At 47.6% G+C, this 17,611-nt stretch overlaps 1 protein-coding gene across 4 annotated transcripts in view; it reads left to right on the top strand.

The window, feature by feature from the left end:
• The window catches only part of COP1 (COP1 E3 ubiquitin ligase), a 468,098-nt gene that overhangs the window by 37,388 nt on the left and 413,099 nt on the right, over window positions 1-17,611 (top strand). For all 4 annotated transcript variants that reach the window (XM_033917061.1, XM_033917057.1, XM_033917058.1 and 1 more), the window contains exon 2: window positions 1,672-1,731. In XM_033917061.1, the coding sequence (XP_033772952.1) occupies window positions 1,688-1,731 (44 nt within the window). In that variant the 5' untranslated portion in view covers window positions 1,672-1,687. The remainder of the gene's footprint in view (window positions 1-1,671; window positions 1,732-17,611) is intronic.

Genomic DNA, 17,611 nt, shown 5'->3' on the forward strand with positions numbered 1-17,611 from the left:
GTCTAGAGCAGTGTTCTTCAATCTTTTTACACCCGTGGACCAGCAGAAATAAAAGAATTATTTTGTGGAACGGCAAACTATTAAGACTAAAATTTTAAAAAAACATTTCCGCCCCATCTCCGCGAGCTTGGTCACCGCAAACCATCTGATCCCATCTGCACAATCCGTAGTTATGATTTTATATTGAATGTATTTTATTAAAGTATAAAAAGAAACAATATTCTGAACAATTGTGATTTTATAAATACAAATATACAGAGCATGGACCAACAAAACCTCTGTCTCCCCTCCCTTTCACATATATCCTCTCTACTATCAAGAAAACTGAACAAGCCAAATTATTATGCTACACAGAAATTATAATGCTACACAGAAATATCATGCTAACAGAATACTGCAGTCCCCAGTTATGTCTCTAGCAGGATATATATTTCAAATCTGATATATTCTAATGACAAATTAGAAATAAAATTATTTTTTCTACCTTTTTGTTGCTTCTGGTTTCTGCTTTCATCTTCTTTTCACTCTTTTCCTTCCAGCGTCTGCCCTGTCTCTTCAATCCAGCATCTGCGCGTTCCATCCACTGTCTGCCCTCTCCCTCTTCTTTCTACACCCTGTCCATCCAGCCTGTGCTTCCTTTCTCCTTTTTACATCATTCATTCCAGCTTCACTGCTTTCTTCATTTTTATCTCTGCTACACCAGATCTAGCATTTATATCCCTCTCATTTCTCTGCTGACCCCCTTTTCCAGCATCAATCTCTCTCTACTTTCTCATTCCTCTCTTTCCCCTTTCCCTCATCTGATCTCTCTATTCCACCCTGACCCCTTCCCCTCCTGTAATCTCCCTGCCAGCTGTTTCCTTCTCCCTTCCCTCCCCCCATCCAACATTAACTCTCTTCCCATCCCTTTCCCTCCTCCCCTCCCAGTAGCATCTCTCCTACCTCCCTCCAGGTCCAGTAGCAGCTCTCTTTATCCAGAAGCTTCCCAGCCTCCTACAGTGGCTTCCTCCCTTTCCAGCAGCTCTCAGCAGCAGCAGCGATTTACTTAGGCAGCCTTGGGTCAGTTGCCGCCTCTGAGGAAAAAGGAAGTTGCCGGTGAATCACTGCCCTGGCAAGTAGGAGAGCTGCTGGGAGGTGAGACAGCCACTATCGAAGGCTCCCCATGATCTTGCTCGCACACGCTGACCATCTCCCTTGCATCTGCAGCTCTCTTCCTTCCATTTGCACCTTCCCCGCGACCCTCTTCAGCAACTCGGCAGGGGCGGCGATCAAGACAGGCTGCCGACGTCGGGACCTTCATTCTCTGAGTCCCGCCTATTTTGTTTCAACTTCCTGTTTCTGAACAGGCGAGACCCCGCCTATTTTGTTTCAACTTCCTGTTTCTGAACAGGCGAGACTCACAGAGGGAAGGCCCCGACGTCGGCAGACTGAGGCTTGATCGCCTGAGGCTGGGAGGAACAGCAGTCAGCAGGAAATTTAACTACCGACTCGATCTCGCTGGCCCTATGCGGACTGGCAGAAATTTTCTGCGGACCGGCACTGGTCCACAGACCAGCGGTTGAAGAACAGTGGTCTATAGCATTTTCTAATAACTGTAAAGACTGTTTTCAAGAGAAATTTTACTGTATTTTTTAAACTTTGCCATAATTTCTCTTCATTATTGTCTTTCAGTCCAATCTGCTTTGACATGATCGAAGAAGCTTACATGACGAAATGTGGACACAGTTTCTGGTAATGGTTCATTCTTTTCAACCTCTTACCCAGGGCAGAATGCAAAAAGCTCCAACACCATGGTAAAAAATGTCATGGTGGGAATGTGTTGTTTTATCCCAGGACAAGCAGGCAGCATATTCTCTACATGTGGGTGATGTCATCCACGGAGCCCCGTCACGGACAGCTTTTTAAGCAAACTTGATTGAAGGTCTTTAAAGTTTGCTAGTGCTGCACCGCACATGCGCGTGTGCCTTCCTGCTCAGCTAGGGGGTGCGTCTCCTCAGCGTGGCATCAGTTCTTAATTTTTCACGGAGCCAGTAAGCCCTGTCTTTCTTCTCTGCGTTAGTTTCTAAGTGCCTTCCTGCACCGCGGCTTCTTTTGTTGTTTTTACTTCGATCGGAGTCACTGTGCAACGCGTCTACAGTCTTTGTTATTTTTTACTTCGGCCGCGGCCACTTTTTCTTCCTATGTCCCGGCCTGTTACCGGGTTTAAAAAGTGCACGCAGTGCGGTTGGGTGATTTCACTTATTGACCCGCACCGTTGGTCCATCCTCTGCTTGGGTTTCGACCACCCTACTGACTCCTGCCCGTGTTGTGCCACTCTCCGGCCTCGGGCTCTTCGATGTCGGCGGGCCAAGATTGCTGAACTATTTGGTGCCAAGGCCTCGACCCCGGTCTCGCCTTCTGTCTTGGCCTTGACCTCGAAGACCTCAGCCCCGAGCAAGTCCCCCTCAGCCTCGAAGACCTTGGCTGCTCTGGCTGCTAAGCCCTCGGCCTCGTAAGTCTCCTCTTCCTCCTTCAGGTTCAGCTATGCTACCTAAGAAGCCTTCCACGGAGTTTCTGGCATCCCAGGCAGTGAGTGCAGTCCTACCAGCCTCTTCGAAACCTCCTCCGAAGCGTGCCTCCAAATTACGGGAATACTCTATCTCGAGGTCGCCCTCCTTGGAGCACACTGCTGCACCAGTCGGACCAGCTCCATTGGTCTTGGTACCGATGTTTGAGGACATGCTTAAGGCAATCCTGACCACGCAGCTCTCCTCAGTTCTGACCCAACTTGCCCCGGCCTTGACCCTGCTCCCTGCATACCAGCCTGAGCGTCTCAGCGAGGTTCCCCGAGGCAAGAACCGACAGTCACGTCAGTTGTCCTCGAGTGATTCTTCACCTCTCCACTCGAGTCAGGCGTTTCTGGCCGCCCGACCTCGCTCGAGGCACCACTCCAAGCGTGTCTCGCTTTCAAAGTGCCGGTCTGCAAAACGTCCTCGTGACTCCCCTTCTAAGTAGTGTAGGTCTCCGGGACCTCGAGGCCCATCGAGGCATCGGCTCTTGCCGTGCCTGAGTCTCAGCCCCGGCTGTCTTCGGTGCCTCCTCGGTCTCCGCGTCGAGGCGGATCGGGGTCGAGGACTCCCTCCTCGCAGCTGTGTCGGAAAGTATCTTCGTCCCTGTGCTCTCCGGGGCTTGTCCACCGGTCTTCTGTCCCTAGGACCCCCGGGGTCATCACCCTCCAGGCGGATTGCACGCAAGCATTCGTCAACACCTCCTCGGTCTCTTAGCAGAGCTTCCTTGGCGTCCATGCTTGTTGACATTGATGTGCCTGCGCAGTATTTGAGGGAGGCTTCTCCCTCTTTTTCAGCTGCCCCGAAGACCAGATCTTCTTCTCCTCTGGACGGACACTCCTCGGCCAAAACTTCCTCCTTCACCAGGTTCGTGGTGGACATGGGAAAGGCTGGACTTCCAGTCTGAGTCCAGGTATATCTGGGAGTATTTGGAGGAGATGGAACTTCCTCATCCGCCGAGGGAGTCCCTGCATCTCCCTTTGAATCTCGTCTTGAAGCAGACTTTCTTCTGCAATTTGGAGACATCTTACGCCATTCCCGCCATACCGTCCAAGATGGAATCCTGCTATCTGACGGTCCCATGCAAGGGATTTGAAAGGGCCCAGCTCTCCCACCAGTCCTTGGTGGTGGAGTCTTCCTTGAAAAAAATCTAATCTCTCCAGGGTTTTCTCCTCTGTCCTGCCGGGCAGGGAGGGGCATACTATTGATAAGTTTGGCCGGCGCCTATACCATAATTCCATGATGGCGAACCGGGTCCTGAATTACAATTTTAATTTTATATCCTATCTCAAGCACTGCATCAAATCCATGCAGTCTTTCCAGGAGGATTTGGCTGCCCATCGCCGGTCCGACTTTTGCCAGCTTCAGGATATGCTGTCGAAGGTTCGCCTCTATATGCTCCAGGCTACTTATGATGCCTTTGATCTGTCCTCGCGGGTAACGGCTTTTACTATAGCCATGCGTTGCCTGGCCTGGCTCTGCATAGTTGACATGGACCCAAATCTGCAGGACCGTTTAGCGAATCTCCCGTATTTGGGCAACGATCTCTTCGACGACTCCATCGAGGCAGCTACCAAACTCCTTTCAGAACATGAACGTTCCTTCGCCTCTTTGGTGAGACTGAAGCCGAAGGCTCCTCATCCTAAATCATACAAATTGCCACTCCGGTGTTATCCGCAGAAGTCCACGCCGGCATTTTCACGCCCACTGCCCTGGCGTAAGCAGCAGCAGAGGGCCCCCCAAAAGCCGTAAGCCCCTGTGGCAGCTAAGCCTGCGCCGTCTTTTTGACTATCCTGGTTAGAGCATGCTGCCCCCGTTCGTCCACGAGCCTTCTCCTCTTCCCATCGGAGGTCGTCTCAGCCTATTCTGTCACCAGTGGGAGCTGATTACTTCGGACCTTTGGGTTCTCTCCATCATCCGAGACGGTCAATCCCTTCAGTTCCTGAGGGTTCCTCCGGACCTGCCTCCAAGAGAGTGTCTTTCCAACAGGACGCAACTTCCCTTCTTCTGCAAGAGGCTCAGGCCCTCCTTTGCCTACGAGCGGTAGAGGAGGTCCCTGTGTGTCAACAGGGCACCGGGTTCTACTCCCGGTACTTTCTAGTCCCCAAAAAGACCGGGGACCTTCACCCTATCCTGGACCTCGGAGCGTTGAACAAATTCCGCATGCTCTCTCTTCCCACTTTGTATCCCCTGATGGACGAGGGGGATTGTCTATGCTCGCTGGATCTCAAGGAGGCCTACACTCACATTCCGATTCATCCAGCCTTTTGCAGATTTCTAAGATTCCGGGTGGGGAATCTCCATCTACAGTATTGGGTTCTCCCTTTCGGCCTCGCATCCTCCCCAAGGGTCTTCACGAAGTGCCTCGTGGTGGTGGCGGCAGCCCTGCGGACGCAGGGACTTCAAGTGTTCCAGTACCTTGACGACTGGCTCATCAAAGCGTCCAGGCCCGGAGGTTATTGAAGTGACCCAATGGACTATTCTATTCCTCCAGCGCCTGGTAAACTTCGAGGTAAACTTCCCCAAGTCCCAGTTGTGTCCCTCTCAGTCTCTGCAATTCATCAGAACGGTGCTGGACATAGTTCACCTCCGCTTTTTTCTGCCTCGGCCTCACAGGATACCCTCATTCGCCTATGCCAGAAGATCTCCCTTCTGTCGACAGTTTCGGCCAAGCATATGATGATCCTACTGGGGCACATGGCCTCCACCGTTCATGTGACTCCTTTCGCCAGGCTTCATCTCCGAGTTCCTCAGTGGACCCTGGCGTCCCAGTGGAGACAGGACCGGGATCCCACTTCTCAACACATTGCAGTGACTCCTTTGTTGAAACGATCTCTCCGCTGGTGGATGCTCTCTTCGAATCTGTCCAGAGATTTTCTCTTTCACACACCTCCAGCGCAGAAGGTCCTTACAATGGACTCTTTCGCGTACGCCTTGGGGGCACACCTCGCGGTCTGCGTACTCAAGGTCTCTGGTCCAGCACCGATCGCTGCTGTCACATGAATCTGCTGGAGCTTCGGGCCATTTTCAACACGTTGAGGGCCTTTCGTCATTTGCTTCAGGATCGCGTGGTTCTGGTTCGGACAGACAATCAGGTGGCGATGTATTATGTCAACAAACAAGGGATCCCTGTCCCTTTGCCAAGAAGCTCTACGGCTCTGGGATTGGGCCATATGACACAACATCTTCTTCCAAGCGGTCTACATCCAAGGCCGGCGGAAGTGCCTTGCAGACAAATTGAGCCGCCTCCTCCAGCCGCACGAATGGACGCTACACTCTTCCACTCTGCGGCAGGTGTTTGCTCGATGGAGGACTCCGCAGATAGATCTGTTCACCTCCCCCCTCAACCACAAGTTGCCTCGTTTCTGCTCCAGGATTTACTCCCCGGACCGACTCGAGGCGGCTGCGTTCCTTCTCGATTGGACGGACCTGTTCCTCTATGCATTCCCTCCATTCCCTCTGATTCTGAGGACTCGTCCAGCTCAAGTCTGTCTGCGCTACCATGATTTTGATAGCGCCTCGGTGGTTCTCCCTTCTGCTTCAACTCAGTGTCAGGGAGCCTCTGCTTCTGCCTGTGTTTCCTTCTCTGCTGTCTCAGGGTCAGGGTTCGCTGCTGCATCCCAATCTGCAGTCTCTCCACTTAACAGCTTGGTTCCTCTCGACGTGATTCCTTCCTTCCGTTTCTCTCAGTCTGTTCAGGATGTTCACGAGGCCTCTCGGAAGAGTTCCACTCGCCTGTGCTACTCTCAGAAATGGTCTAGATTTGCTGCGTGGTATGCTACGCATCGCATGGAGCCTCTGTCCGCCTCCTTGTCTTCCGTGCTGGATTATCTGCTGCACTTATCTCGGTCTGGTCTAAAATCGACATCTATTCGAGTCCACCTCAGTGCTATTGCGGCTTTTCATCAGCCACTTGATGGGAAATCGCTCTCACTACATCCGGTGGTTTCCCGGTTTATGAAAGGTCTTTTCAGTGTCCATCCTCCCCTCAAGCCTCTTCCGGTGGTTTGGGATCTGAATGTGGTTCTGGCTCAGTTGATGAAACCTCCCTTTGAGACAATCGATAAGTCTCTTTTGAAGTATCTCACTTGGAAAGTGGTGTTCCTGATTGCCCTCACGTCTGCTCGCAGAGTCAGTGAGCTGCAGGCTCTAGTTGCGGATCCGCCTTTTACTGTTTTTCATCATGACATGGTGGTCCTTCGTACTCATCCTAAGTTCTTGCCTACGATGGTTTCGGATTTCCACCTCAACCAATCCATTGTTCTTCCTGTGTTTTTTCTTAAGTCTCATTCTCATCCTGGCGAAGTGGCGCTACACACTCTTGAATGTAAGAGGGCGTTGGCTTTCTACCTGCAATGCACTCAAGCTCATCGGACGGCTCCTCAACTCTTCATATCATTTGATCCGAATTGGTTGGGGCGTCCTGTCTCCAAGCGCACCTTGTCCAACTGGTTAGCTGCTTGTATTTCCTTCTGCTACGCTCAGGCTGGGCTCCCGCTGCAGGGTCGAGTCATGGGGCATAAAGTCAGAGCGATGGCGGCGTCTGTCGCTTTCCTCAGGTCTACGCCTATTGAGGAGATCTGCAAGGCCACCACTTAATCCTCGGTTCATACCTTTACCTCGCACTACTGTCTGGATACTTTCTCCTGATGCAATGGCCATTTCAGCCAGTCAGTTTTGCATAATCTGTTCTCCTAAATTGCCAACTCTCCCACTATCCCATTCTGGTTAGCTTGAAGGTCACCCACATGTAGAGAATATTATGCTGCCTGCTTGTCCTGGGATAAAGCACAGTTACTTACCGTAACAGGTGTTATCCAGGGACAGCAGGCAGATATTCTCGAAACCCACCCACCTCCCCTGGTTGGCTTCTTTGCTAGCTATCTGAACTGAGGCCACGCTGAGGAGACGCGCCCCCTAACTGAGCGCATGCGCGGTGCAGCACTAGCAAACTTTAAGATCTTCAATCAAGTTTGCTTGAAAAGCTGTCCGCGACAGGGCTCCGTGGATGACGTCACCCACATGTAGAGAATATCTGCCTGCTGTCCCTAGATAACACCTGTTACGGTAAGTAACTGTGCTTTACTGACGATGCTTAGCACGATATCATGCAAATTATATTCATGCTGTTTGTTTAGAGAATTGTCGTTAAAAGTGGGGAGGAACTGTGCCTGGCGCTTAATCAGAAGAGCAATCACTACGCACAGCTCCTCCACCCTGTCAGGCTCACGCTGCTTTCCCTGCCCTGATCAACTGAGCCACAGGACTCCTGGCTTTGGGGTTTCCCTTGCCAGTTGAGCTGCTATCAGCTGAGGCAACAGGGGAAGCCCCAAAGCTCAGCGGCCTTGGAGAGTCCTGTCAGCTCATCTGGGTGGCCAGCAGGGAAAGCAGCAGGAAAATTTAAAAGTGCCACTTTCTGCTGACACCCTCTCGATCCTCCCCGTTCCTAGTGAAGATCTGCAGGAGGGATGCCTGCTCCCTCCTGCTTTGGCTGATGTTGCCCAGACCCTCCTCCCATACCTTTTACTGATACCCAATCCCTCCTGCTGGCTGGCCCGCCTCTTCAAAATTATGGGCCTTCCCCTTTCTAGTGCATCCTCGGATGCATTAAGGGGCACCTAAGGCCCCTCCTAGACCCCTGGACCTTAAGTGCCTGAGCCAGTCTGGGCCTTAGGCCCCTGCCAGTGCATGCCAGGATGCACCGGGAAGTGTAAGGCCTGCCGTTTTGAAGAAGTGGGGTGGGGGTGGGTGGGTAGGTGGGTTGGTCTGTGCTGAAGCAGGAGAGAGTGGTCAACCCTCCTGCTGGTATTTTACTAGAAAGTATGTGGGGGAGGTTGGGGTGTGTGTGTATGGGGGAGGGGGACCAGACGGCATCGGTCAAGGCAGGAGGGAGTGAGCATCCTTTTTACTGTCCTTTAAAATAGAGGTTGGAGGGGGATTGGGACAGTTGGGGAGGATCCTGGGCAAAGACCATCACGGATTTTTCTCTTGGAGGACTGGGGAGGATTGGCTGGGGCAAATCCTCCCAGCTGATTTGCAACTTCTCTTGCTGGCATGCGAAGCTCCAATCAGCTGATTTGTGGCTCCTGAGCCAGCAGGGAAAGCTGTGAATCGGATGAGAGGGAAGGAGAAGGCGGCTTTTTTGGGGGGGGATGCAGCTGTTATACCTGTGTTGTGTGTGTATTATTATTTGATCTTAATGTTAACTGAGTCGAGTTCCATATTGGTTGATGACCTGGTTTATAAAACTAAGGGCTCCTTTTATCAAGATGCGCTATAGGGGTTAGCACGTCGGACATTTCATCACGCGCTAATCCCCGCAACAAGCCAAAAAACTAACACCTTGTCAATGGAGGCGTTAGTGATTAGCGCGGAAGGCGGTTTAACACGCGGTATTCCGCTCGTTAAACCCCTACTGCAGCTTGATAAAAGGAGCCCTAAGTTTTAGTTTAGTTCAGTTTATGCATAGCAGCTACTGGCAGATCCAGAGCTGCCAGAAATTAGTAACCCTGAAAGGATTCTCAGTGGCTACTATGAGGATTGGTAGCAGCCACAGAGAACCCTTTTGAGCATTGGCAGGAGAGTTTCCTTACAAGTGAGACTGGTTAAAACCAGTCTGTCTTGTAAGGAAAACATTTGTGCATTGGGGCCCCAGTGTACTGTTCTACTGTTTAAAGCTGCAGGCTACTATACATACTGATAAACATGAGTGATGAAGTTTTTTATATATAAGAATGATCCGGTTGCTAGTAGTTACGTTTTTTGGACTGGTGTAAGGTAAATAGAAAACTCTACCTGTTTACGCGTGAGTTCATGGTAGATTAATGTAAATAACATAACACAAAAATCAATTTATTTACTGCAATACCTTTCAGTTCTAAGCGGTTTACAAAGGAGATCAAAAAAACTATACATTCACAGTGAATTATAAGCTCATTTATAAAATTTGTCAAATAGATAAGTCTTCAACATCTTTCTAAAAGCTCGATAAAAACTGGAATCTAATATCAACTTACTGAGACTCTTGTCCCAAGAACGTACCTGATAAGCTAAAAATTCTATGAAAAAATAATTTGTAAATACAACCTTTTACTGTAGAAAATGTAAATATAGTGAGTTTACATAATGTCAGCATTCTGTCTGCAAATTTAAAATGATCAACAAGATAAGTTGGCACAAGGCAATACAATGTCTTATAGCAATACAGCCCATTTTAAAAAGTATCCTTGCTTCAGTTGGAAGCCAGTGTAACACCTCTCTGTTTCAGCACTAAGAATTCCTGTAAATTTCATCTTAAAAGCTAAATTTAGATTCCTTAGCAATAGCAGCAGATGAATCCAGAGACCATTGGGATAACACACATCTACAAGCGGGTGGAGATAGAGAAACTGATTAACAGGTGATCCTATTGGCTGGCACACATCATGCATCTTCAGTATGCTCTATCTCCGAGCAGGTGATGGTCACTATTCAACTAGCTCCTGGATTCTGGCTGTGACTGGGCAATTATTTTCTCCTATTGAGGTTTCTCTTCAGTGAGAGGGCCATTCCATTTCTCCTGTTGAGGTTTCTCTTCAATGAGACAGGGGTGTCTGGCTGAATGGTGCCGGCTTTAGGGGTCACACCTGGGCCCCCCCAGATCCCTGCCTCATCCTCCCTCCAGTGATAAGAGAGTCTGTCTGTGTCTCTATTTTTCTTCTTTCCCTGAATTTGTAAAAAAAAAGAGACCACAGATACTACATTCTGCCCTGATAGTGCTGAACAACAGGCACATACTGGCACTGTCAACGAGTTGATGAGTATTATTTATGTTCAACTGCACCTTATGTTTAGAATGGTGTTGGAACAGTGGGTTCTGTTTTATTCGTATGTTAGAACGGCAGATTGTGTGTGTGTATGTTTTTTAGTGGTGTTATAACTGAGAGTTCGGTTTTATAATTATGTTCAGGTTGCGGGTCTGTCGCGTAATTAAAGACATAGATAATTTATTTATATGCCGTTAAATTTTGTAGTATTCAATGTTTTTTTCTCAAACCACCTTTCTGGGGCGTCAGACATGCCATTTATTCGCCTCCATTCTGGCGACATAAAAGTCTTTTTGGCTATGACTCTGGCTGTGGCCTCTTCATTCGCCCACTACAAATAGCTTTTTTGTTTTTATGTTTTTTGCTTTTTAATTTATTTTTTGTAATAAAGTGCTAGTGCTTATTTTCATAAATATTGAAGTGAAAATAACTTATCTTAAAAAGACATTGTTTCCTTAGTATAATCGGACCAGGGACCTGTCAAATCGACATGTTTCGCCACCTTGGCTTTTTCAAGATTAAGTCCCCCTTTTCTTTTTCATATGACCATCCCGATACTAAAGCATTTTCGATCTACCTGGTAGATCGAAAATGCTTTAGTATCGGGATGGTCATATGAAAAAGAAAAGGGGGACTTAATCTTGAAAAAGCCAAGGTGGCGAAACATGTCGATTTGACAGGTCCCTGGTCCGATTATACTAAGGAAACAATGTCTTTTTAAGATAAGTTATTTTCACTTCAATATTTATGAAAATAAGCACTAGCACTTTATTACAAAAAATAAATTAAAAAGCAAAAAACATAAAAACAAAAAAGCTATTTGTAGTGGGCGAATGAAGAGGCCACAGCCAGAGTCATAGCCAAAAAGACTTTTATGTCGCCAGAATGGAGGCGAATAAATGGCATGTCTGACGCCCCAGAAAGGTGGTTTGAGAAAAAAACATTGAATAAAACATTGACGAAAGGATATTAACTGTACAATATTAGTCAATGTAAAGAACACTGGCTTATACATATACTTGCTACAGTTAAATTTTGTAGGGCAGTAGAAATCTGTGGTGCAAATTAAATGTGTGGAAATTCTTCACACGGAGGGCTCTAGGGTATTTTCACACTGTGAAACGAGCCTTTGCCTTCCTGCGTGCATGGTATCGTGCACTGCAGGGAGCGCCGCCGCATTTATGCAGTTTTAATGAAGCTCACTTTTGGCAGAATATGCTGCGGCTGTCTTAAAATTGACCATATGGCTCAGGATAGTTTTATCTAAAAGCTATTCAAGGAGCCGGTAACTTACAGCGAGCAAGAGGCTTGCGCTTGTGCTCTTGCACTGGCGGGTCCGCTGCAGTGTTCAGGCAATTTATTCTTCAGCTGACTCATGCGCTGGTGGGTCCGCCGCAGCATTCAGGCAATGTATTTTTCAGCTAACTTCTGGTTAGCGTCTGCCACAGTTTCTGTACTTTCGGGGTCAGATGCGTTGTGAAATTTACATTGGCTTTGGGAAATGCTGTGGGGTCGAACTCGGTGTCTGTGTTTCTCCCGAGTTCCTTCGTTTGCTGCAATATGAATTTATGAGAGAGGATCTACTCTGTCCTTGGCCGCCCATTCTCAGCTTGTCTCCGTGCTGGGTCAGCAGAAGGCAAATCGCTGAACATTGATGTCAACGGCAGGAGAGTACCCTATGCTTATTATGGGTATCTCCTTCTCTCTCTCTAGGTACATAAAGGGTAAGGTTTTTCTCTTCTATGTGCCTCTGTGCAGCGCTGCTTTTGTCTGGTAGCACTATAAAAATAATTACTGAATGAATGGAGAAGTTTCTAGGGGCATAATGGCACTTCATATTTTGCTGAGGACAAAACTGTCTTTTTCTATAGCTAGAGTGCCAGCGCCTACAGGTTTCACAGCTTATCTCACTGGATTTTCAGGTCGCCATATTGTCATGGCGTGTGTTAGAGCAGGAACGGCTGTGCAGCTACTTCTAACCAGGGCTAAGTTTCATATTCCTCCAATTCATAGGGGGGGGGGCAACTTCTATGTGGCTGTTGAATTCATCCCAAAAGTTTTCTTTTGGGATGGGAGCCTTGTTTTATGGCTGTCAAGATGCAGATCGTTTCCAATGGGGCGGTGAATGCAGCTTCTAAACTACGAATCGTGCGTCTTCCCTTTAATGGCAGTAGGTTTTTTTTAAAAAAAAGTGGCATGAAGTTAGTAGTGGATTTTAGGTTTTCTGGATAACGGAGGTTGCCACAGGTTAATCCTAGGAGTTCTTTAAGTCCTTTCTGTCGTGGTTCTGTTTTCATTTTTTCCAACATGTTCATTATTACATTGCATGAGAATTACTTTCTTCTAAACACAACTTACAGCTCTCGTCCAGTCCGTTCCCTGACCTTCTCTGCTTCAATTTTTAAGAAGTCTTGACTCTCTCTGACAGCTCTTTACTTTTTCTAGCGCAGGGGGGTGGGGGGTGGGGGTGGGGGTGGGGGGAAGCATAATAATGTCGGGTCAGGAGGCTTTGGACATTATTCAAGAGGATTGCAACTTTGAATTCTTCCCATTTCAGCTTCTTTCTTGGTGTTGTCATGTATGAACCATCCAAAGAGCACTTTGGTGTGAGATTCCCTTCAAGAGTTACTGGAAGTTGGGGCGGTAGTTTCAATTCTTTAGAAACTAAGGAAATTTATTTCATTTAATTAATAGTATCCAAGAGGGGTAATTGCTCAGACTGGGGCTGGATCTCATATGGGTCAATTAATTTCTCTGAGTTAGACATTTCCAAAGGGAAACTGTGAGATTATTTAAATATTCCCATATAGCCACCACTTCACTTATCTTCACTGGGCTGTCCTTGTGTAGCGCTACCAAGTTTCAGCAGAGGTCATTTGGCCTAGCCAAGGTACTACGAACATTTTATAAAATGATGGTAGTACTGGCAGCATTTTGTTGCAAAGAGGTATATTCTTTACTGGACGACCGGTGGATTCGGACGTCTTCTAGCTAGTTTAATTTAGCAGATGCAAATGGCTGATTTCTTTTCTTCAAAGTTACAGAGAGCTCTAAGTTCCAAGTTTCCAAGTTTATTTAACTCTTGATGGATCGCCTATTACAAATATTCTAAGCGATGTACATAATATAATAAAACAACTTTAAACATAATAAACCAATAATAACTAACATGAAAAGAAGGAAAGGGGGTGTAGTTACAATAAGGGAATGGGAAAAAGGAAAAAACAAAAGGTAGGGTAAAAATTACAAAGCACTTTTGTGAATATTAATTAAAACAAAATGGATAAGTTAGAATTATGAAAGGTCATAGGCATCCTTAAACAAATAAGATTTTAATAGTTTTTTAAAGGTTGAAATATCTTGTTCTATTCTAATGTATTGGGGAAGAGAGTTCCACCATTTTGGACCTGCGACGGTAAAGATGTCCGCTCTTCTCGTTCCGATAACTTTTAAAGAAGGGACTGATAGTAAGTTTAACTCAGATGAACGTAAAGATCTTTGGGGATTGTATGGGATCAATGATTTAGATATGAATAGTGGTTCACTAGATTTGAGGGTCTTAAAAATTAAGAACATTAATTTATACAGGATCCTATGGTTAACAGGTAACCAATGTGCATCTATCAGTAAAGGGGATACGTGATCGAATTTTTTGCCGTTTTAGATAAGTTTTATTGCCGTATTTTGGACGATTTGGAGTCTCCTTTTTTCTTTTTGAGTGATGTTTAAGAATAGAGCATTACAGTAATCAATTTTTGCGATGATAAATGAATGTATTAGGATTGGGGGGGGGGAGGCGGTTATTATTCTTCACAAAGGTGCAGAACGTGTTTCTGCCCAGAGACTGGGCCAACAGGTTACAATCTCAGGTTTGCCTTCTTCTTTGGTCACCAAAAAGTAGACTATGGATTATGTACAGATGCTAGGGTCCAGGTGCTAGGGTCCATGGTAGCGACCCCACTGGGGTCTTTGGCTCCCTTTCGCTTAAGAACGCTGCAGCAGTCGCTTTTTTTCAGGAGGTTCCCGGAATATCAAGGCTCCAATCGTAGTATCCAGTAGGCTCCTCAAGCTTCGCTCAGCATAATTTGATGAGTTAGCAAGTTCATTCTGTTCAAAAGCATGCTACGGTCTTTGCTGGATTGGCTCATAGTCGCCAAGCATGCCAGGCTGTCAAGTTGGGGGGCTCAGTGCCTTTAATCCTCAGTGCAAGGACTCTGGTCTCAAGAGGAGACTTGGGGCTTGTTCATCCTTCTGGAGTTGTGGACGATCAAACTAGCGCTTCAGGAATTTCAGACCATGCTTCAGACCAGGAGCTTCAGACCATAAGGATCTGTTTTGATAGTCTCATGGCAATAGTATTTCTCAACAGCCACAGAGGTACGTTAACTCCTCAGTTGGTGAGCAAAGTGGTGGTTCTGTTTCAATAGGTGGAATTAGAGAATGACATGGGGAAAAAAATCTTTCCCTGTCACTGCACCGTCCCCAGCCCACCGTTCCCTTCATCGTCCCGTCATCGCCATTTCCTTCACCGCCCCGTCACCATCCCCGCAGCATCCATACAAGCCTCAGTACTGCAATATTTAGCTTATTCCTTCCTTATAAATCAAAGTTCTGGCTGCTGAACTGGAGAAAGAGGTGTTCAGCTGGCAGGGCTTTGTTTATAAATTTTTATCAACACAACTAATATACTACTTTATCCTGAAGCAAAAAAAGAAACAGAAATAGAATTATTTTCCTACCTTTCTTGTCTGGTTTCTGCTTTCCTCATCTTCTCATTCAATTCCTTCCATCCACTGTCTCTTCTCTCTGTGTCTTCCATTTGCTCTGTTACTGTGCCTATCCCTTTCTCCCCCCTCCAAATTGATCTGGCACCCATCTTCTTCCCTCCGCTCCTCCCATAGTCTGGCATCTCTGTCTTCTTCCCTGCCAGCATCTTCTCCCCAATCTCTCTTCCCCATTTCCCTTCAGCGTCTTCTCCCACTCTATCTTCCCCATGTCCTTTCAGCATCCTCCCCACTGTCTTCCCCATGTCCTTTCAGCGTCCTTCTCCCCACTCTGTCTTCCCCGTGTACTTTCAGCGTCCTTCTCCCCACTCTGTCTTCCCCCTGTACTTTCAGCGTTCTTCTCCCCACTCTTGTTTTACCCATTTCCCTTCAGTGTCTTTTCCTCTCCACCCCACCTTTCCTCCCTCCCTGCCCTTACCTTCGTGGCGCTTTCACCCCCCTCCTGCAGTGAGAACACCTCTTAGCCGCTTCCACCATGCACTCGTCCCCCTCTCCCCCCCTGAACAACAGGCCCGGTCCGACAAACCTCCCTGCCCTTTACCTGTGGCCAGCGATGTCTAAACTGCCTTCTTACAGCAGCTGGAGCTTTGAAGTTGTATATGGCTGCCGGAAAGGTCTCTGATGCAACTTCTGGTTGCGTCAGAGATGACCTTTACGGCAACCACATGCAGCTTCGACGCTCCGGCTTTTGTAAGAAGGCAGTTTAGACATCGCGGCCATGAAGGTAAGGGGCAGGCAGGGAGGGAGTAGGTAGCGCTTTAAACTCAGCGGCAGCAGTAAGGAGAGAGGGAACGTGATAGGTGACCGCTCGCATTCCTTCCCTTAACTGCGGGGACAAGGCCATTCACCGCTCCACGGGGCGGTGAATGGCATAGTCCGCGTAGCCACGGTGAACACAGGTTTTTCCTCACCGTTTTGGTGGGTTATCCGTGGCTACGCACGGGTAACAGCCACTGTGTCATTCTCTAGGTGGAATCTAATCTTCCTCTTCTGTCAGCGGTTCATTTTACGGGACAGGAAAAGAGTTTAAGACAGACTTCCTCTTGTGACAGGGAAGCTCCTGTCACGGTGAAAACTACTACTAAAACTCCCCAGAATGCAGCACAAGGCTGGATAAAACCAGGCATGGAGTCAGGACAGCTGGCTCAGGCAAAGGAAGGCAAGCCCAGGCAGGTTCCAGCACAGCTGAAGAGCCAATTAAGAAAGGCTCTGCAGACCACTGATTTCCCCTATCACTCCTTTCCTGAAGGCAGGGAGCAACCTGAGGCTAATTTAGAAGGGGGTGGAGTCAGACCCCGGGGTTGGCCTTATAGGAAAGATCAATTTACTGGAGGAAGGAGAAGGGAGGAAACTAGAGACGGAACGAGAGTGAAGAGAGAGGAGAACCAGAAGGAGTGGTTGAGAAGCCAAACTACTCACGTGGGTTCCAGGTCACAGAGGGTGCCTCAAGTCCAGCAGGAACGGAGGGCAAGAAGCCCACACCTAGGGAAAGGTGTTACTGCCCTGGAGAGGTATGGTGACTGGCAACTCAAGCCCCAAAGAGCAGGGCTGGGAAAGCCTCCCCAGAGAAAAGCTGCAGATAGTTTTGCAGACGTACAGAGAGGGGGAGGGGAAGCACAAACAGAAAGAAGTGAAGAAACTTCAAGCCAGAGTTCCCGGGAGTGTGAATGGGAAATGGACAGCATACTAAGTAATGAGATAAGGGAAGAGGGCATGGACCTTGGAGAATATGATGTTTGCATGTCCTAAGTTAAACTCCTGAAGAACGGTTTCCTATTGTTTGTTTGTATACCCGACAGCATGAGCAGTGCGGGCAGAGTTAACAAGGTGCTAATAATGTGTTAAACAAATGCAGAGAGCTGAGGAGGAAAGGCTGGACGCAAGCCGTGCTCAGCTAGCTAGGCTTGTAAAAGGTGAAGTCCAGAGTGAGAGCAATCCAGCCCGGCTGGGGCTAAGAGCCAAGGAAAGCATTAACTGACTTATACGTTGGCTGGGATTTTACTTGTGATAAGGAAGTGCAATCTTGCTCCTTAATAGAACCTGGACTGTAAGAGTATAATGGGGGAGAGGCCCTCTAAGCACTGTAACCAACGGAAGTGAATGGTTTATGTTTTTTCTTCTGCTGTTTTATTTTCTTTGAACTTTGGGTTAGTAATAAACCTGATACTTTATTCTAAAGAATCCGGTATCCGGGTCTTCCTTCCACTGCCATATAAAAGGCGTATTAAAAATCTTACTTGTGGTCCGGGCCGCAGTTTCCTACTTACTCAGGGACGGGCCCGGTCACAAGAAGTTGGTGGCAGTGGTGGGATCGCGCCGCCCACAGGTTAGTGGAGGAAGTACGCCCAGAGGTTGGAAAGGAAAAACCCCAAGAGAAAAAAAAAAAAACGGCAAAACCACAGAAACACGAAGGTTGGTTTTTTTTTTTGTGTGCAAAGCAACAGCTGGTTTTGGCAGTGGAAAATAGTGCCAGAAA

The sequence above is a fragment of the Geotrypetes seraphini genome, chromosome 12, assembly GCF_902459505.1.
Source record: "Geotrypetes seraphini chromosome 12, aGeoSer1.1, whole genome shotgun sequence".
Taxonomy (NCBI): domain Eukaryota; kingdom Metazoa; phylum Chordata; class Amphibia; order Gymnophiona; family Dermophiidae; genus Geotrypetes; species Geotrypetes seraphini.